Source organism: Aotus nancymaae, unplaced genomic scaffold (genome assembly GCF_030222135.1).
Source record: "Aotus nancymaae isolate 86718 unplaced genomic scaffold, 86718_ANA_hifiasm-v0.15.2.pri h1tg000002l, whole genome shotgun sequence".
Taxonomy (NCBI): Eukaryota; Metazoa; Chordata; class Mammalia; order Primates; family Aotidae; genus Aotus; species Aotus nancymaae.
Window position 1 is genome coordinate 10642650 of NW_026988413.1, and position 21304 is coordinate 10663953.

General features: G+C 38.4%; 1 protein-coding gene across 1 annotated transcript in view; it reads right to left on the minus strand.

Annotated features, from left to right (window-relative positions):
- CNTNAP2 (contactin associated protein 2) overlaps nt 1-21304 on the minus strand; it is a 1621124-nt gene that overhangs the window by 770263 nt on the left and 829557 nt on the right. The window contains exon 12 of the mRNA XM_064372470.1: nt 5229-5429. Coding sequence (XP_064228540.1) covers nt 5229-5429 — 201 coding nt within the window. The remainder of the gene's footprint in view (nt 1-5228; nt 5430-21304) is intronic.

Sequence of the window (21304 nt, forward strand, 5' to 3'; positions counted from 1 at the left end):
CCTGCATCAGCTTCCCAAATTGCTGGGATTACAGGTGTGCGCCACCTAGCCAGCTAATTTTTTGTATTTTTAGTAAAGACAGGTTTTCGTCATGTTGGCCGGGCTGGTTTTGAACTCCTGACCTCAAGTCATTCATCTGGCTTGGCCTCCCAAAGTGCTGGGACTACAGGCCTGAACCACCACACCTGGCAGAATTCAAGTTCTTATGGTACTTATTTCAGAAGTACATTTCATTCTTCACTAATTTAGCCTTTCATAAGTTCAGGTGCTATTACATTTACAAATCTGGGGATATAAATATAAATCACGTAGACATCCCTTTGGATGATCATTAATGATTTTCTCTGTTTTGGCAGAACTAATTTGGTGATTCCCAAATTGGTATGCCTCATTCCAAGAGGGCTTTTCCATATAAAATAAAATAACTTTTATTTGCGTCATTTCTATGTCTTTTGTAAAGCTGAGGACAACTGAAGTAATAGTTACGTTGTGAGTATAGACATGACCATAAATACTGGCAAAATCATTATTTTTAAGTTGTTTCCATTTTTAAGTTTCGTAGTAATAAAAGAGATCACATTACAAGCCATATATTACTATCCTTGTAAAAGCTGTAAGAAACTAATAATGGGTAATTTTACATTTGCTAGCTAATGGTATGGTACAAACAAACATTTATCAAAATAAAAATGAGGTCCATATGCATATCAACTATTGATCATAAGTATCATTAGAAACTATGGAGTCCCAAATGAACTCTTGAGGGTAAAGTTCTTAAAATAAAAAATAACACTGTAAGTGCATGGCTATTATAAACTCATTTGATATTCATTTAAATTGCAATAACGATAATGAACATACTTTGTATTCAAACAGATGTCACAAGTACTACTACAGAAGTTCTAATATAATTCAGTCTTAGTTAAGAATGAGTAAATGAATATTTAAAATTGAATGTTACTATGAAGGAAAACAAAAAATCCAATCACAGTAAACGTTAACTCCTTTAAAAAACAAATTGAGGATTTTTATCAAATTGTGTTCTTCCTTGTTTTGGCATACACAAAACATAATAATACAGGGAACTTGGTGTTTCAATCCCTCCTTTTCCTTACATCAGCTATTCTGCATTAGTAGGCCTGGAAGATGAAAATTGGGAGTGTAAAAAATGACTCGGAAGGGTAAGCTGAAATTCACTTTACAATATTTAGACTGGTATATCAAAAGGATTTAAAAATGTTATTATGCCAATTTATTTTAGCTGAAGGAAGTAATTATGTATGCCATTTTATTTCAATGGGTCAGACAAGCCCTAATATTCCCTTTAATCTTCACCCACATGAAGGACTAACATCTTAAATTCCAACATGAGAAACCTTCATGCCGTAAATTAAAGACAGTGTTTCCCAATGTGTGGTTCACAGGATTACCCAAAGATGTTTGGTAAAAGCAAATATTCTGAGGCTCCAGTCAAGCTCTATCAAAGCCTGGGAGTAAGGCCATTCAATCCACATTTTGGCAAGCAACCTACGTATTTTGACGCACACTCCTGCTTAAAACAACTGCCTCAAGGTTGGATGAGGCAACATTTAAAGCTATATATTATTCATTTCATTTGAATCAGCAAACATTTGTTAAGTACAAATCCTATGTGAATCAAAGATGTGATATATATAGGATATCCAAACAGGCAAGAAGCTTATGAGAAACTGATCTTTAAAGTACAATTTATCATGTACAGTAATAATCTACAAATGACTGGAAACCCAGTATCTGGATGTCTAGAAATACAAAGAAAATAGTATATTTACTATTCAGATTAAAAATTTACTCTTGATTTCAATTTAGCAATTTTTCTCCTGAAAGGGGTATCAGGAGGTTAAAGAAAAATATGTTTATCTCATTATTAGAAAATGCAACTAACATAGTGCTTAATAACAAGTTTATCCCATTTTTCCTGATGTCTTGTACATCTTACGTTTTGTAAAGGAGAGTGGTAAGTGTGTGAGGCTTCATGGTGGCTGAGGGGAAGAGACAAGGAATGTTGACGAGGGGGAAAGAAGCTGAACTGGAAGACCAGGAGAACTAAAGGTAAACTATTTTCCCACCTCCAGTCTAATTCTCCCGATACCTCAGCTGCAAGTTGAACATATTTGGAAGTCATTTTGTGCTTTTTAATTACCAGAGCAAAATTCAAAAAGTGAAAGCTGACTTCGGAGTTTAATAAAAGAAAGAAAATAAAGAACATAAAGCTGAGAGTACCAAGGTTCCTCTGCTGATTATGAATTTGCCCCTGCCTCCACCCCCACCCCAGGCCTGAAGACTAATTAACTGGAATCTGTGAAAAGAGCTTCAGTAAGGAGCATCTGGTCAGGAAACAGTGAAGACAAGCTGATGAGGTTCATTAATGGCTCTTACTGTCTTTGGTCTTCTACGTATAGTTTTTATTTGACTTTTCCTAACGCCAGAAACAGAATCCAGTTAAAACACACATACACGCACAGCTATGAGAAGTGAAAGTGAATAGAAAAAAGAGTTGTGCTGGTTCTCAGCATGGTCTCTAGACCAGCAATATCAGCATCACTTGGGACCCCACTGTATTCGTCTCCTCATGCTTCCACAACAAAATACCATAGATTGGGTGGCTTCAGTGACAAATTTACTTTCTCACAGTTCTCGAGGCTGGGAAGTCCCAGATCAAGGTGCTGGCTGATTCTGTTTCTGATAAGGGATCTCTTCCTGGCTTACTGGTGGCTGCCTTTTTGCTATGTCCTCACATGACCGAGAGAAAGACTTTTTTCTGTTTTTTTCTCCTGAGGCCACCAATCCTATTGGATTAGGATATCACCATTATGACCTCATTTAATCTTAATTACTTCCTAGAAACCGAATCTCCAAATATAGTCACTTTGGGGGTTAGGCCTTTAATAGGAATTTTGGGAGAACACAATTCAGTCCATAGCACTCATTATAAATACAAATTCTCAAGCACCACCTGAGACCTACTGAATCAGAAACTTCGGGAATGGGGCCCAGCAAACCAGGTTTTATTAACTCACCAGTTACCGTAATGGCCATTAAAGCCTGAGAAGTACTGGCCCTCAGGATAAAGTCCCAACTCCACAGCACAGCATTTACTTTCCTTCCCAGTCTACTCCCACCCTTCCTTTCCAACCTTATTTCTTAGAGGATACTCTAAAATTCTAGCACAAGGCTTTGCACATAGAAAGCACTCAGATTTTCACAATGTTGTATACTATTGTTGTAGGAGTTTTTAAGAAATTATTTTGGGTAGATAGAGAGGAAAAGGGGTCCTTGGAAAGTTTTTGTTTCTTTTAAAGCGGCTCCAGAAACGTTTCTTGTCTAGCAGGAAAGGGCAGGGTCTTAGAGCCAGGCCGGCAAACTTTGATATGCAAATGCAAGCCATTAGAAACTGGGTTCACAGAAACAGGACAATTCTTTCCCTCCTCTTGCCCTTGTTCTCACTTGTGCCTGGCAACATGGCCACCCCCACACAGCTCCACTTGTGTAGAATATCATGGCACCCTTCATTTGCATATGAAAGGCTAGGGTGGGAGGGCCAGTTTTTTGGCGGGCTATGTGGTGAATAACATGCCTGGTCACACCAATCCCCTGAGCTCTATGCAAATCAGGTACTACCTCCTCCATCCTTCTCATATAAGCAGCCTCTTTTCCATCACACACACAGTTTTCTCTCATTGGAATCCCCCCTCTCTCTGTCTTTGTATGGGGGAGCTGTTTTCTTCTTCCTTCCTTCTTTCTTGCCTATTAAATTCTCCTTTCCTTAAAACCACTCCCCATGTGTCTGTGTCATTTTACCTAATTCGGCGCGAGATTAAGAACCCTAGTGTTCCTCCAGTCATTGGAGCCGTATTACTATTTGCTTATAACTCTTCTCTGTAAACTACTCCCTACTACACTGCTTTCAATTCATTGCTGTTTTGGGGCATCCAACAGCCCACTGGTCTCTGACATAGCACAAAATTGCTTAACATGAATTTTAAAAAAATCAATACGCTACTTACTACTTAATCATGTCCTTAAGTGTATCAAGCCTTATAAGTGCTTAGTATATTAGCTCATGAAATTCTCACCATCACCCTGAAGTAGGCATTATGATTTCTGTTTGACAGAAAAAGACACTGGAAACTGAGGCTTAATATCAAAAGATCTATTGTACAATGTGGTGACTATAGTTAATAGCAATAGCAATGTATTTATTGTATCTTGAAAATTGCTAAGTGTGGATTTTAAGGGCTTCACAAAAAAAATGAATATATGTGGTAAGATAGGTTAGTTTGATTTAGCCATTCCACAACATATATACGTTTTAAAACATGTTGCACACGGTAGACATAGACAATTTTATTTGTCAATTAAGATAAAATGTTAAAAAGAGGTCAATTAACTCCCCCAAAGTCACATACTTGGGAAGTGGTGAGGTTGGAAATTATGGACTCATGTTTCTTTGACTAGAAGCACATGCTTATTTTCATTGTGTTTTACTACAGACAGAGAGATGTAGTTTTCTGACAACATCTCCAATTTACTGCCAAGATTCCCAGAGCATATGAGACTTGTTGCAGTAAAGTTATTTCCAGTAGATCTTTTGGAACCCCTCTATTCTCTATGCACCTGACACAATCTTTCACACACATGTATGTGTGTTTGCATGTGTATACTCACACACACTAGCACATTGCCAGAAGTTGGCCATCATGAAAAATAAATCCAGCTAGAGTTCTTGAGTCAAACAGATACCATGAAGTGACTACTGGGAAGAAGGAGCTCTAAATTCTATTGCTATTCTACAATCTCTTTGGCTGTAGACAACCTTTAGAATACTTCCATCTTTACCATAAAGACGCCTGCAGGTCTCAAAGGGAATTGCTTGAATATTCACAAGGAACGCTAATAAACTTTGTCCCACAGCCACTACTGATAATTAAGCACTAGAAACATATACGCATATAAAATTTAAAAATCCACAAGTTTGAAACAATGGACTTTTTTTTTTCTTCAAAATCATTCTTCCTTAGCTTCATTCCCCAGAAAACAAGCCAAATGATTCCATTTTACTTATTTACAGTTTCCTTCCCACTGAAGACTGGACTATAAGATAATGAACCACACCTGTTGGACTGTTTAGGTAATTCCAAGCACCAGCTGAGATAGTAATTAAAAGTAACATTCCATTCTCGGCCTACCTGGGGTGTTCAACAACCTTGACATCTTGCAGAAATAGGAGACATACTGCTCGCAGTACTCGGCGCTGTCAGTGATGGCACTTATCTGGTCCATGGAGGCACTGTAAACGAGCTGTGTCACTGAGTATTTTTCTGGGTTGTAGCCGACCACAGTCGTCTGCATCTGCAAGTCATGAGACACTATGGTCCACACTTTGTCCTCTGTGGGAAGAAAAACAACCGGGACCCTGGATCATTAGTATGCAAATACTTCTCCAAATGTCAGAAGATAATTGAGCTCCATTTAACTGGTCTTTTCACTGAGCTGGTACAGAATAGAGTTAAGGAGAGCTATCCTTAAAGCAACCCCTGCTCTTTTCTCATCCCTAAGTTCCTATGAGGACAAAATAGGAAAGTAATATTTTTATTGAAAACAAACACAAGATATCTCCTGAAAACAAAACTAAAATAGCTTTTGTATCTGGTTGGTGCTCTAACATCTGCAGCATTGCATATCAGGCTCATTATGTTCCAACTTTTTCCTGACTTTGTCATCCATCATTCCTCTGGTGGAACAGGATTTTCTCTTTCCTAAATGAACTATGCTCCCTCTCAAGCCTCTGGGTCTTCCTACATGGTGTTTTCTCTAATCAGATTATGTATCCTTATCTTGTCAACGAATGTTCTTTTCACCCTGACCTTTTAGGCAAAATTAGACATTGCATTTTCTGCTATTGAAATGTTCTGTACATGTGGGATAAAGCAAGTGAGTAATTATCTTGGTGATTTTGACCCTGAAAATTTCAGTGCAAGAAAAGAAGCAGATATAAAATAGATAAGATTAAATAAAAGCTCCATATACTTTTAAATTTTAGTTAGAAGCATCACTAAGAACCTAAGATAATGTTATCTAATTTTAAATGTGGCATATGTCTTGCCTCTGTGCCCTGAAAAAGCTCCTAAACAAGGACTAACCTCATACACTAGACTGTCATCACTAAATACTATTCCCTATAAGATAAAACTAGGATCCCTGGAGAAATGATGGCTTCTATGCTTGGAAATGTGCAAGATGAAAGATGACCCAGGAACATATCCCAGAAGAACAAAATAAGAAATTAGAGACTGAGGGCAGTTCAAAAACACCCAGGGCCAAAGAAGGGCCAACTTTAACATCAACAAGAATATTCTGCAATGGATTAAGGCATATTAAATATACTTAAATCCTTAAGTTATTAAAATTGTTTAAAAAGGTTTAAATTTGGAAGATGCTAGGCAAGATCTCTGCCTTTTATCCAGTTCCAAAGTTTCTTCCGCATTTTTGGGTATCTTTACAGCAGCACCCCACTACCCAGTACCAATTTGCTATATTAGTCTGTTCTCATGCTGCTATGAAGAAATACCTGAGACTGGATAATTTATAAATTAAAGAGTTTTAATTGACTCACAGTTTCACATGGCTGAGGAGGCCTCAGGAAACTTACAATCATGATGGACAGCACCTCTTTACAGGGCAGCAATAGAGAAAACAAGAGCAAAGCAAAGGTGGAAAAGTCCCTTATAAAACCATCAGATCTCATGAGAACTAACTTACTATCACAAGAACAGGTTTAGGAAAACCACCCTCATTATCCAATTATCTCCACCTGGTCCCTCCCATGACACGGGGTGGGGGTTATGGGAACTACAGTTCAAGATGAGATTTGGATGGGGACACAGCCAAACCATATCAGGCGGTATCTCATTGTCTCATTGTGATTTTGATTTACATTTCCCTGATAATTAGTGACACTCAGTGTTTTTTCATATGTTTGTTGGCCATTTGTATATCTTTTTGCAATTATTATTATACTTTAAGCAACCCAAATGCACATCAATGATAGACTGGATAAAGAAAATGTGGCACATATACTCCATAGAATACTATGCAGCCATAAAAAAGGATGAGTTTTCATGTCCTTTACAGGGAAATGGATGAAGCTGGAAACCATTATTCTCAGCAAACTGACAAGAACAGAAAACCAAACACTGTATGTTCTCACTCATAAGTGGGTGTTAAACAATTAGAACACATGGACACAGGGAGGGGAACATCACACATTGGGGCCTATTGGGGAGTAGGTTCATGATTCTTTATCATGAACTTTTTGCATAAGCCAATGTTGAGAAGAACTTTTCTGATGTTATCTTTTAGGATGTTTATGGTTTGAGGACTTAGAGTTAAGTCTTTGATCAATCTTGGGTTGATTTTTTACAGAAGGTAAGCAATGAGGATCCAGCTTCATTCTTCTACATGTGGTTTGCCAGTTATCTCAGCACCATTTGTTGAATAGGGTATCCTTTTTCTACTTAATGTTTTTGTTTGCTTTGTCAAAGATCAGTTGGCTTTAAATATTTGGCTTTATTTCTGGATTCTTTATTCTGTTCCATTGGTCTACATGCCTATTTTTATACAGTACCATCCTGTTTTGGTCACTATAGCCTTGTAGTATAGTTTGAATTCAGGTAATGTGATGCCTCCAGATTTGTTCTTTTAGTTTAGACTTGCTTTGGCTATGCAGGCTTTTGATTTCATATGAACTTTAGGATTGTTTTTTATAGTTCTATGAAGAATGACGATGGTACTTTGATGGGAATTGCAATTTGTAGACTAATTTTGACAGTACCGTCATTTCCACAATATTGATTCTGCCCATCCATGAGCATTGGAATGTGTTTCCATTTGTTTCTGTCATTAATGATTTCTTCCAGCAGTGTTTTATAGTTTACTTTGTAGATATCTTTCACCTCCTTGGTTAGGTATAGTCCTAAGTATTTTATTACTATTATTTGCAGCTGTTGTAAAAGGGATTGAGTTATTGATTTGTTTCTCAGCTTGGTTGTTGTTGGTATATAGCAGTGCTACTAATTTGTGTACGTTGGTTTTGTATCACGAAACTTTACTAAATTAATTTATCATATCTACGAGCTTTTTGATGAAACTTTAGGTTTCCTAGGTATATGATCATGTCATCCGTGAACAGTGAAATTTTAATTTCCTCTTTACAAATTTTGATGCCCTTTATTTCTTTCTCTTGTCTGCTTGCTCTGGCTAGGACTTCCAGTACTATGTTAAATAGAAGTGGTGGGAGTGGGCATCCTTTTCTTATTACAGTTCTCGGGAGGAATGCTTTTAAGTTTTTCCCACTCAGTATAATGTTGGCTGTGGGTTTGTCATAGGTGGCTTTTATTACCTTGAGGTATATCCCTTCTATGCCAATTTTGCTGAAGGTTTTAATTACAAAAGGATGCTGGATTTTGTCAAATGCTTTTTCTGAGCTACTTAGATACTCGCATGATTTTTGTTGTTAATTCTGTTTATGTGATGCATCGTATTTATTAAGTTGTGTACGCTAAATCATCCCTGCATCCCTGCTATAAAACCCACTGGATAAGAGTATATTATCTTTTTGATATGCTGTGGATTTGGTTAGCTATTATTTTGTTGAGGATTTTTGCATCTATGTTCATCCACAATATTGGTCTGTAGTTCTCCTTTTCTGTTATGTCCTTTCCTGGTTTTGGTATTAGTGTGATACTACATTCAAATGATTAGGGAGAATTCCCTCCTTCTCTATCTTTTGGAATAGTTTCAGTAAGATTGGTACCAATTCTTTTTTGAATGTCTGATAGAATATAGCTGTGAATCCACCCAGTTCTGGACTTTTTTGTTTGGCAAGTTTTTTTTTTTTTATTACTGCGTCAATTTCACTCCTTGTTTTTGGTCTGTTTAAAATCTTTATTTCTTCCTGATTTAATCTAGGGGGGTTATATATTTCCAGGAATTTATCCATCTACACTAGAGTTTTAGTTTGTAAAGGTGTTCATAGTAGCCTTGAATGAGCTTTTATATTTCTGTGGTATTCGTTGCAATATCTTCTGTTTCATTTCTAATTGAGCTTATTTGGATCTTCTCTCTTTTTTTCTTGGTTAATCTTGCTAATGGTCTATCAATTCTGTTTATGTTTTCAAAGAACCAGATTTTTTCAATTATCTTTTGTATTTTTTTTGTTTGCATTTAATTTGGTTCTGCTCTGTTCTTTGTTATTTCTTTTTTTCTGCTGGGTTTGCATTTGGTTTGTACTTGTTTCTCTAGTTCCTTGAGGTGTGACCTTAGATTTTTTATTTGTGCTCTTTCAGACTTTTTGATGTAGGCATTTAATGCTATGAACTTTCCTCTTAGCACCACTTTTGCTGTATCCCAGAAGTTTTGATAAGTTGTATCACTATCATCATTCAGCTCAATTTTAAAATTTCATCCTGATTTCATTATTGACCCAATGATCATTCAGGAAGAGGAACAGGCGATTTAATTTCCAGGTATTTGTACAGTTTTGAGAGTTCCTTTTGGAGTTAATTTCCAGTTTTATTCCACTATGGTCTGAGAGAATACCTGATATATTTTTGATTTTCTTAAATTTATCAAGACTTGTTTTGTAACCTATCATATATGGTCTATCTTGGAGAATTTTCTATGTATTGAAGAAAATAATGTATATTCTGCAGTTGTTGGGTAGAATGTTCTGTAATTATTTGTTAAGGACATTTGTTTTAGAGTATAGTTTATGTCTATTATTATTATTATTGAGACAGAGTTTCACTCTTCTTGGCCAGGCTGGAGTGCAGTGGCACAATCTTGACTCATTGCAACCTCTGCCTTCAGGGTTCAAGTGATTCTCCTGCCTTAGCCTCCCAAGTAGCTGGGAATAACCACCTATGCACCAGGCTAATTTTTTGTATTTTTAGTGGAGACGGGGTTTCACCATGTTGGCCAGGCTGGTCTTGAACTTCTGACCTCAGATGATCCACCTGCCTCAGCCTCCCAATTGCTGGGATTACAGGCGTGAGCCACAGTACCTGGGCTATAGCCATTATTTCTTTGTTGACTTTCTGTCTTCATGAACTGTCTAGTGCTGTCAGTGAAGTATTGAAGCCCCCCACTATTATTGTGTTGCCATCTGTCTCATTTCTTGGGTCTAGTAATAATTCCTTTATAAATTTGGGAGCTCCAGTGTTAGGTGCATATATGTTTAGAATTGTGGTATTTTTCTGTTGGACTAATTCTTTTATCATTTTAGTATGTTCCTTTTTGACTTTTTTTTTTTTTTAACTGCTATTGCTTTAAAGTCTGTTGTTTTTTTTTTTTTTTTCTGATAGAAGAATAGCTACTCCTGCTTGCTTTTCGTTTCCATTTGAGTGGAATATCTTTTCCCACCCCTTTACCTTAAGTTTATGTGAGTCTTCATGTATTAGGTGAGTCTCTTGAAGATAGTAGATATTTGGTTAATGGATTTTTACCCATTCTGCCATTCTGTATCTTTTAATTGGAGGATTTAGGCCATTTACATTCAACATTGGTAGTGAGATGTGAGGTACTGTTCTATTCACCATGTTAGCTGTTGCCTTAATACCTTATGTTCTGTTTTTTTAATTGTGTGGTTGTTTTAAAGGCCTGGTGACATTTATGCTTTAAGGAGGTTCTATTTTGGTGTATTTCAAGGGTTTGTTTCAGGATTTAGAACTCCTTTTAGCATTTCTTATAGTGCTGCTTAGTTGTGACAAATTCTCTCAGCATTTGTTTGTCTGAAAAAGACTTTATCACTCCTTCATTTGTGAATCTGTTTTGCTGGATACAAAACCCTGGGCTGACGATTATTTTGTTTCAGAAGGCTAAAGATGAGACCCCAATTTCTTCTTGCTTGTAAGGTTTCTATGGATAATTCTGCTATTAACCTGATAGGTTTTCCTTTATAGGTTATCTGATGTTTTTGTTTACAGCTCTTAAGAGTCTTTCCTTTATCTTAACTTTAGATAACCTAATGACTATGTGCCTAGGTGATGATCTTTTTGGAATGAATTTCTCAGGTGTTATTTGAGCTTCTTGTATTTGGGCGTCCAGATCTCTAGTAAGGCCAGGGAAGTTATCTTCAATTATTTCCTCAAATATGCTTTCCAAACTTTTAATTTTCTCTTCTTCCTCAGGAAAACCAATTATACTTAGGTTTGGCATTTAACATAATCCCAAATTTCTTGGAAGCTTTGTTCAATTTTTTATTCTTTTTTTTTTTTCTTGTCTTTGTCTGATTGGGTTAATTTGAAAGCCTCGTCTTTGAGCTCCAAAGTTCGTTCTTTTACTTGTTCTAGTCTATTGTTGAAACTTCCTACACTGCAATATTTTTTTAATTGTATTTTAGGTTCTGGGGTACATGTGCAGATCATGCAGGGTTGTTGCATAGGTACATACATGGCAAGGTGGTTTTCTGCCTTCATCCCCCCCATCACCTATATCTGGTATTTCTCCCCTAGTTATCCCTCCCCACCCCCACCGTCCCTCCCCTAACCGCCCCCAGCTGACCGCAATATGTGATGCTCCCCTCCGTGTGTCCACATGTCCTAATTGTTCAACACCCACCTATGAGTGAGAACATGCGGTGTTTGGTTTTCTGTTCTTGTGTCAGTTTGCTGAGAATGATGGTTTCCAGATTCATGCATGTCCCTATGAAGGACATGGACTCATTGTTTTTTTTGGCTGCATAGTATTCCATGGTGTATATGTGCCACATTTTCTTTGTCCAGTCTATCGTTGATGGACATTTGGGTTGGTTCCAGGTCTTTGCTATTGGAAACAGTGCCGCAACGAACATATGTGTGCATGTGTCTTTATAATAGAACAATTTATAATTGTTTGGGTATATTCCCAGTAATGGGATTGCTGGGTCAAATGGAATTTCTATTTCTAGGTCCTTGAGGAATTGTCATACTGTCTTCCACAATGGTTGCACTAATTTTCACTCCCACCAACAGTATAAAAGTATTCCTATTTCTCCACATCCTATCCAGCATCTGTTGTCTCCAGATTTTTTAATGATTGCTATTCTAACTTGTGTGAAATCATATCTCAATGTGGTTTTGATTTGCATTTCTCTAATGACCAGCAATGAGCATTTTTTCATGTTTTTTGGTCTCATAGATGTCTTCTTTTGTAAAGTGTCTTCTCATATCCTTCACTCACTTTTGAATGGGTTTGTTTTTTTCTTGTAAATCTGTTTTAGTTCTTTGTAGATTCTGGATATTAGTCCTTTGTCAGATGGATAGATTTCAAAAATTTTTTCCCATTCTGTTGGTTGTTAGTTCACTCCAATGATTGTTTCCTTTGCTGTACAGAAGCTCTGGAGTTTAATTAGATCCAATTTGTCTATTTTGGCTTTTGTTGCCATTACTTTTGGCATTTTAGCCATGAAGTCCTTGCCTATGCCTATGTCCTGAATGGTTTTGCCTAGGTTTTCTTCTGGGGTTTTTATGGTGTTAGGTCTTATGTTTAGATCTTTAATCCATCTGGAGTTAATTTTAGTGTAAGATGTCAGGAAGGGGTCCAGTTTCTGCTTTCTGCACATTGCTAGCCAATTTTCCCAACACCATTTACTAAACAGGGAATCCTTCCTCATTGCTTGTTTTTGTCAGATTTGTCAAAGATCAGATGATTGTAGATGTGTGGTGTCACTTCTAAGGCCTCTGTTCTGTTCCAGTGGTCTATGTCTCTGTTTTGGTACCACTACGATGCTGTTTTGATTACTGTAGCCTTGTAGTATAGTTTGAAGTCAGGCAGCATGATGCCTCCAGCTTTGTTCTTTTTCCTTAGGATTGTTTTGGCTATGTGGGCTCTCTTTTGGTTCCATATAAAGTTTGAAGTGTTTTTTTCCAGTTCTGTGAAGGTCATTGGTAGCTTGATGGGGACAGTATTGAATCTATAAATTACTTTGGGCAATATGGCCATTTTCATGATGTTGACTCTTCCTAACCATGAGCATGGAATGTTTCTCCATCTGTTTGTGTCCTCTCTTATTTCCTTGAGCAGTGGTTTGTAGTTCTCCTTGAAGAGGTCCTTTATGTTCCTTGTTAGTTGTATTCCTAGGTATTTTATTCTCTTTGTAGCAATTGTGAATGGCAGTTCATTTTTGATTTGGCTCTCTTTGAGTCTGTTATTGGTATATAGGAATGCTTGTGATTTCTGCACATTAATTTTGTATCCTGAGACTTTGCTGAAGTTGCTTATCAGTTTCAGGAGATTTAGGGCTGAGATGATGGAGTCTTCTAAATATGCAATCATGTCATCTGCAAATAGAGACAATTTGACCTCCTCCTTTCCTAATTGAATACTCTTTATTTCTTTTTCTTGCCTGATTGCTCTGGCTAGAACTTCCAATACTATATTGAATAGGAGTGGTGAGAGAGGGCATCCTTGTCTTGTGCCAGTTTCAAAGGGAATGTTTCCAGTTTTTGCCCATTCAGGAAGATACTGGCTGTGGGTTTGTCATAAATAGCTTTTATTATTTTGAGATATGTTCCATGGATACCTAGCTCACTGAGGGTTTTTAGCATAAAGTGTTGTTGAATTTTGTCAAAGGCCTTCTTTGCATCCATTGAGATAATCATGTGGTTTTTGTCTTGGTTCTGTTTATGTGATGGATTATGTTTATAGACTTGTGTATGTTGAACCAGTCTTGCATCCCTGGGATGAAGCCTACTTGCTCATGATTAATAAGCTTTTTGATTTGCTGTTACATTCTGTTTGCCAGTATTTTATTGAAGATTTTTGCATTGGTGTTCATCATGGATGTTGGCCTGAAGTTTTCTTTTTTAGTGGCATCTCTGCCCAGTTTTGGTATTAGGATGATATTAGTCTCATAAAACGAGTTGGGAAGGATTTCCTCTTTTTTACTGTTTGAAATAGTTTCAGAAGGAATGGTACCAGCTCATCTTTGTACCTCTGGTAGAATTCAGCTGTAAATGCATCTGGACCTGGGCTTTTTTTACTTGGTAGGCTATTAATTGCTGCCTCAACTTCAGCCCTTGTAATTGGTCTATTCAGGGTTTCAACTCTTCCTGGTTTAGTCTTGGAGGAGTGTAAGTGTCCAGGAATTTATCCATTTCTTCCAGATTTACTAGTTTGTGTGCATAGAGTTGTTTGTGGTAATCTCTGATAGTAGTTTGTATTTCCTTGGAATTGGTGGTGATGTCCCCTTTATCATTTTTTATTGCATCTATTTGATTCTTCTCTCTTTTCTTTTTTATCAGTCGGGATAGCGGTCTATCTATTTCATTGATCTTTTCAAAAAACCAGCTCCTGGATTTGTTGATTTTTGAAGCGTTTTTTTGTGTCTCTATCTCCTTCAGTTCTGCTCTCATCTTAGTTATTTCTCATCTTCTGCTAGCTTTTGAGTTTTTTTGATCTTGCTCCTCTAACTCTTTCAACTTTGATGATCGGATGTCATTTTTAGAACTTTCCTTGCTCCTAATATGGGCATTTATTGCTATGAATTTCCCACTAGACACAATTTTAAATGTGTCTCAGAGATTCTGGTATGTTGTGTCTTTGTTCTTGTTGGTTTCAAAGAACATCTTTATTTCTGCCTTCATTTCATTGTTTATCCAGTCAGTGTTCAGGAGCCAGTTGTTCATTTTTCTTGAAGTTGTGCAGTTTTGAGTTAGTTTCTTAATCCTGAGTCCTAATTTGATTGCACTGTGGTCTGAGAGACAGTTTGTTATGATTTACACTCTTTTGCATTTGCTGAGGAATGATTTACTTCCAATTATGTGGTCGATTTTAGAGTAAGTGCGATGTGGTGCTGAGAAGAATTTATATTCTATGGATTTGGGGTTGACAGTTCTGTAAATGTCTATTAAGTCCACTTTGTCTACATCTGCATTCAAGTCCTGGATTTCCTTGTTGATTTTCTGTGTCATTCATCTATTTAATATTGACAGTGGAGTGTTAAAGTCTCCCACTATTACTGTGTGGGAGTCGGGTGCTCCTGTATTGGGTGCATATATATTTAGAATAGTTAGCTCTTCTTGTTGTAGTGATCCTTTTACCATTATGAAATGCCCTTTTTTGTCTCTTTTGATTTTTGTTGATTTAAAGTCCATTTTATCAGAGACTAGTATTGCCACCCCTGCTTTTTTTTGCTTTCCATTTGCTTGGTAAATCTTCTTCCATCCCTTTATTTTGAGTCTATGTGTGCCTTTGCACATGAGATGGGTCTCCTGAATACAGCACACTGATGGTTCTTGACTTTTTATCCAATTTGCCAGTCTGTGTCTTTTGATTGGGGCATTTAGTCCATTTACATTTAAAATTAATATTGTTATGTATGAATTTCATCCTGCCATTTTATTACTGGTTGGTTGTTTTGCCCTTTGGTTGGTGTAATTTCTTCATTGTATCATTGGTCTTTACCATTTGGTTCTTTTTTGCAGTGGCTGGTACTGGTTTTTCCTTTCTGTGTTTAGTGCTTCCCTCAGGAGCTCTTGTAGGGCAGGTAGTGACAAAATCTCTCAGCAATTGCTCGTCTGTAAAGGATTTATTTCTCCATCACTTCTGAAGTTTAGTTTGGCTGGATATGAAATTGTGGGTTGAAAGTTATTTTCTTTAAGGTTGTTGAATACTGGCCCCCACTCTCTTCTAGCTTGTAAAGTTTCTGCTGAGAGATCCACTGTGAGTCTCACATGCTTCCCTTTGTTGGTGACCCGACCTTTCTCTCTGGCTGCCCTTAGCATTTTTTCCTTTGTTTCAACCCTGGTGAACCTGACAGTTACGTGCCTTGGGGTTGCTCTTCTAGAGGAGTATTGTTGTAGTGTTCTCTGTATTTCCTGTATTCAAATATTGACCTGCCTCGCTAGGTTGGGGAAGTTCTCCTGGATAATATCCTGAAGAGTGTTTTCCAGCTTTGATTCATTCTCCCCACCATCTTCCTGTACACCAATCAGTCATAGACTAGATCTTTTCACACAATCCCATATTTTCTTGAAGGCTTTGTTCATTTCTTTTTACTCTATGTTCTCTTTTCTTGCCTTCTCACTTTATTTCACAGAGTTGATCTTCAATCTCTGATATACTTTCTTCTGCTTGATCTATTCAGCTATTGAAACTTGTGTATGCTTCACGAAGTTCTTGTGCTGTGTTTTTCAGCTCCAACAAGTCATTTATGTTCTTCTATAAGCTGGTTATTCTAGTTAGCATTTCGTCTAACCTTTTTTCAAGGTTTTTAGTTTCTTTACATTGGGTTAGAACATGTTCCTTTAACTCAGAGAAGTTTGTTATTATCCACCTTCTGAAGCCTGCTTCTGTCAGTTCATCAGATTTGTTCTCTGCCCAGCTTTGTTCCGTTGCTGGTGAGGAGCTGTGATCTCATGGTGGGGGAGAGGCGTTCTGGTTTTTGGTGGTTTCATCCTTCTTGTGCTGGTTTCTTCCCGTTTTGTTGGATTTATATAGTTTTGATGTCAGGTAGCTGCTTGGGAAGGCAGCCTTTCCTTTGTCTTCCTGCAGAGGTGCTGCTGGGCTTCCATGAATTCAGTGGAGCTGCTGTGTTTTTTAATTTAGTCAGGAAAATTAGGTCGGCTTCTGCAATGGCAGCTGCCCATCCTTCTGCTGAGCTCAATCATTCTTGGTTACTCTCTAACTGATGTTCTGGGTACGAAACTCTGGAGTGAGAGTTTTTTAGACTGCTGGGCTTTGTGTGGCAGGGGACCCATCCTGCTGTATGGGCTGTTTCCCTGCTTTCAGTTTCCCTTCTTTCTGGGGGGCGGGTAGCTCCATCACGCCAGGTTTCTGGCTTTCACGTCAGCCAGCGTTTCTGCCTAGATCTATGCTGAGAGCCCCTGGGGCGCCAGCTGAAGTTGCTGTACTGCCCTGTTCAGGCAGCTCACTGAGGCTTTTCAGCCCAGCAAAGATCTCCTGTTCTTTGGGTTGTAGGGGGCTTGGGTGGAGTGCTGTATCCGAACCGAAGTCCCAGAGGGGGAGATCCACCGGTCCTCTGGTCGATTGCATGCACCTCCTGGGTGGGGCACTGCCCTGCCTTGCCTCAGCTCGCCCTATTTGGTTTATACCCACTGTCCAACCAGACACACAAAATGAACCTAGTACCTTGTCTGGAATTGTAGAGACTACTCGGCTTCTGTGTCTCTCTCGCTGGGAGCTGCTTTCCGGAGCTGCTTTTTATTTGGCTATCTTGGGATCCACCCACACTGCAATTTTTTTTTTTGTATTTCTTTAAGTGTGTCATTTTCAGAAGTTGTGGTGGTTTTTTCTTTACGACATCTATTTATCTAACAATTTTTCCATCCATATCCTGTATTTTGTTTTAATATATTTCAGTTGGTTTTCACCTTTCTCTGGTATCTTCTTGAGTAGCTTAATAATCAACCTTCTGAAATTTTATCTAACTATTCAGATATTTCTTCTCAGTTTGGATCCATTGCTGGGGAGCTGGTATGATCTTTTGGGGATACTACAGAATCTTGTTTTGTTATATTACCAGAATTGCTCTTCTGGTTCCTTCTCATTTGGGTAGATTATTTCAGTGGAGAGGTCTGAAACTCAAGCTCTGATATTCAAATTTTCTTGTCCCACAGGGTGATCCCTTGATGTGGTGCTTCGCCTGTATCCTAGGGATGGGGCTTCCTGAGAGCTAGAGTGCAGTGATTGTTATTGCTCTTTTGGGTCTAGCTACCAAGCTGGGCTACCAGGCTCTGGACTGGTGCTGGGGAATCTCTACAGAGTCCTGTGATGTGATCTATCTTCAGGTTTCCCAATCATGGATACCAGCATCTGCTCTGGTAGAGGTGGCAGGGAAGTGAGGTAGACTCTATGAGAGTCCATGTTTGTAGATATGTTTTTTGTGCTGGCTTTCTTGAATGGTGGTTATGCTAGCAGTGGTGTTTTCACATGGATACACTCAGGAACTCCGGTTAGCCAGTATCTTGTAGGCAGTCAAATGAGGTATTGTCTTTTCCCACCTGATATCAGGGTCATTCTGCCATGAGTTGCTGTAATGGCCTTATAGGATCCAGCCCTACTGGGTCTAGAGGGTATTATCTATGGGTGCGGAGATAAGAGACTGCAGAAATAAAGATATACGACACCGAGATAAAGAGAAAACATGTTGGCTCAGGGGTCCACTACCACCTAGTACGCAGAGTCCAGTAGTGGCCCCGAGTGCCTGGACACTGACTTTTATTGGGTGCAAAGTAGGGGGTAGGGAGAGTAGGGTGAGTTCAAGCAAATCACATGGCTAAGGAACGAAGGGGCCAAGGCTTGCAAGTAGCCAAACAAGAGGCCCAAGGCTTGCAAGAAGTTGAAGCAGGGGGCAGCAAGACGCATCAGCACTTTATGTTATGCTTGCCAAGTAAGAACAAAGCCTTCAAAATTATGCTACTTCTTAATATCTTCAAAAGAGGAACCAGGTGCAGAAGTAGGAAGGGAAAGCAGACACAGACTGTGGCCAATATAGCACAGCACCACATAGAGACAGCTAAGCCCCTGGGTAGCTGCGGGCTGGGCTGACTGATATCAGTCTTTCCACAAGAGCGCAGGGGAGTGGAGTGTTCTCCAGCTTGCCCAAGGAGAGGAGATGCTCCCTTCCAAGGTCTGCTGAGTAGCAGGTGCTTCCCCAAGCACTGGCACTACTGCAGAGATTTTACATGCCCTCCAGCAACCCTTATGCAGGTGTGACAGAGGGCTTGATTTCAGCATTCAACAGGTTATCTCTGGTGATTGCCACCAGTCAATCTGATTGACAGATATGAATGCTTTTGCCTCATGGTCACAGTCCATAGTGTCCCTTATCAGTCCCTGATCAAAACAACTGGAAGTTCCTAGATAATCATGCATAAAGTACAAGAAGGCTTTAATCAAGGCTTACTATTCAATAAGACTAATATCTAATCACTCATGATACTTAATATTCAGTAAGACTAATATCTAATAAGTGTCATGAGTGATTACTCATGACACTTATTTCTAACTAGATTCTTCTTTCTATATTCTATTTATTATACAGGAACTGGCTGAGCCTTCAGTTTCTTCCTATGGCACTTATGAAATTTTCCTCCCACAGGCCTGAGTTGGTTGGCCTCCAACCAGCAGGTGGCGCTTTCAAGAAAAGAACAGCTGCAGTATTAGAATGAGGAATCTAAGCTTGCCCTAAGTTGACCAGGGTAAGTATTTCAGTTTCTCAGGTGATAGGCAGGGCCTTAAAGCTCCCCAGAGTTTATGTTTTGTAATCAGCTACCAGGGTGGGTAGAGAAATACTATCAGGTTGGGGAAGAATTAGGCAGGTCTGAGCTCAGCCTCTCCTTGGGTGGAGCTTGCTGCAGCCACTGTGGGGATGGAGGGTAGTTCTCAGGCCAATGGGGTTATGTTTCAAAAGGTATCTTGGCTGCCTCTGCTGTGTCATGTAGTTCACCAGAGAAGTTGGGAATAGCTGTTAGTGAGAGGCCTAACCCAGCTCCCATGCAGTTGGCAAGGCCAGTCTGTAGATCACATTGGGAAAGACGAACATTTTAACAATATTGATTCTTTCAATTCATGAACATAAAATCTTTTCATTTTATTGATGTCCTCTTCAATTTCTTTCATGAGTGTTTTATATTATTCATTATAGAGATCTTTCACTTTATGGTTAATTCCCAGGTATTTAATTTTATCTGTGGCTAGTAGTTTTTTTTGTGGAGTCTTTAGGGTTTTCAAAATGTAAGATCATATCATTTGCAAACAACGATAATTTGACTTCTTTCATTCCAATTTGGATGCTTTTTATTTTGTTCTTTTGTCTGATTGCTCTAGCTTAAGACTTTCAGTACTATGTTGAGTAACAGTAGTGAAAGTAGGCATCCCTGTCATGTTCCAGATCTCAGAGGAAAGGCTTTCAGATTTCTACCTTCAGTATGATACAAACTGTGGGTTTTTCATATATGGACTTTATTACGTTGAGGTATGTTTCTTCTCTCCCCAGTTTTTTGAGGGTTTTTAATCATGAAGGAATGTTGAATTTTATCAAATGCTTTTTCAGCATCGGTTGAAATGATTATATGGTTTTGGCCTTTATCATGTTGATATGTTATGTCACATTAACTGATTTGCATATGTTGAAGCATCATCTTAGCATCCCAGTGATAAATTCCATTTTGTCATGGTGAATGATCTTTTAAATGCATTGTTCAATTCAGTTTGCAAGTGTCTTATTGCAAATTTTTGCATCAATATTCAACAGAGAAATTGACCTATAGTTTTCTTTTTTTATGTGCCTTTGTCTGGTTTTGGTATCAGGGTAATAGTGGCCTCACAGAATGAATGTCAAAGTGTTTCCTCTTCTTCTATTTGTCAGCATAGTTTGAGTAAGATTGCTATTATTTCTTCTTTAAATGTTTGGAGAATTCAGTAGGAAAGCTTCAGTTCTTGTGCTTTTTTTTGTTTGTTGTTTTTTGAGACAGAGTCTCGCTCCATTGCCAGGCACCAGGCGGGAGTGCAGTGGTGCGATCTCGCCTCACTGCAACCTCTGCCTCCTGGGTTCAAGCAATTCTCCTGCCTCAGCCTCCAGAGTAGCTGGGACTACAGGCGTGTACCACCACACCCAGCTAATTTTTGTATTTTTAGTAGAGATGGGGTTTCACCATGTTGGCTAGGATGGTGTCAATCTCTTGACCTTGTGATCCACCCACCCTGGCCTCCCAAAGTGCTGGGATTTCAGGCATGAACCACCACGCCTGGCATGCTTTTCTTGTTGGCAGAGTTTTTATTATGGCTTTGTTCTTCTTACTTGTTATTCATCTTTTCAGGTTTTGGATTTCTTCCTGGATAAATCTTGTAGGTTGCATGTATCTAGGAATTTGTCTATTTCTCCTAGCTTTTCCAATTTATTGGCATATAGTTGCTGATTGTAGCCACTAATAATCCTTTTGATTTCTGTAGTATCAGTTGTAATGTCTTCTTTCTCATCTCAAATTTTATTTATTTGGATCTTTTATTCATAGTCTAGCTAAAGGTTTGTCAATTTTGTTTAACTTTTCAAAACACCAATGTTTTGTTTCATTGGTCTTTTGTATTGTTTTCATTTCAATTTTATTTATATATTCTGTGATCTTTATCATTTCTTTCTTTTACTAATTTTAAGCTTCGTTTGCTCTTGCTTTTCTAGTTCTTTACGCTGTATCACTAGATTGTTTATTTGAAGTTGTTCTTCTTATTTGATGTAGGCAGTTATAGCTATAAACTTCCCTTT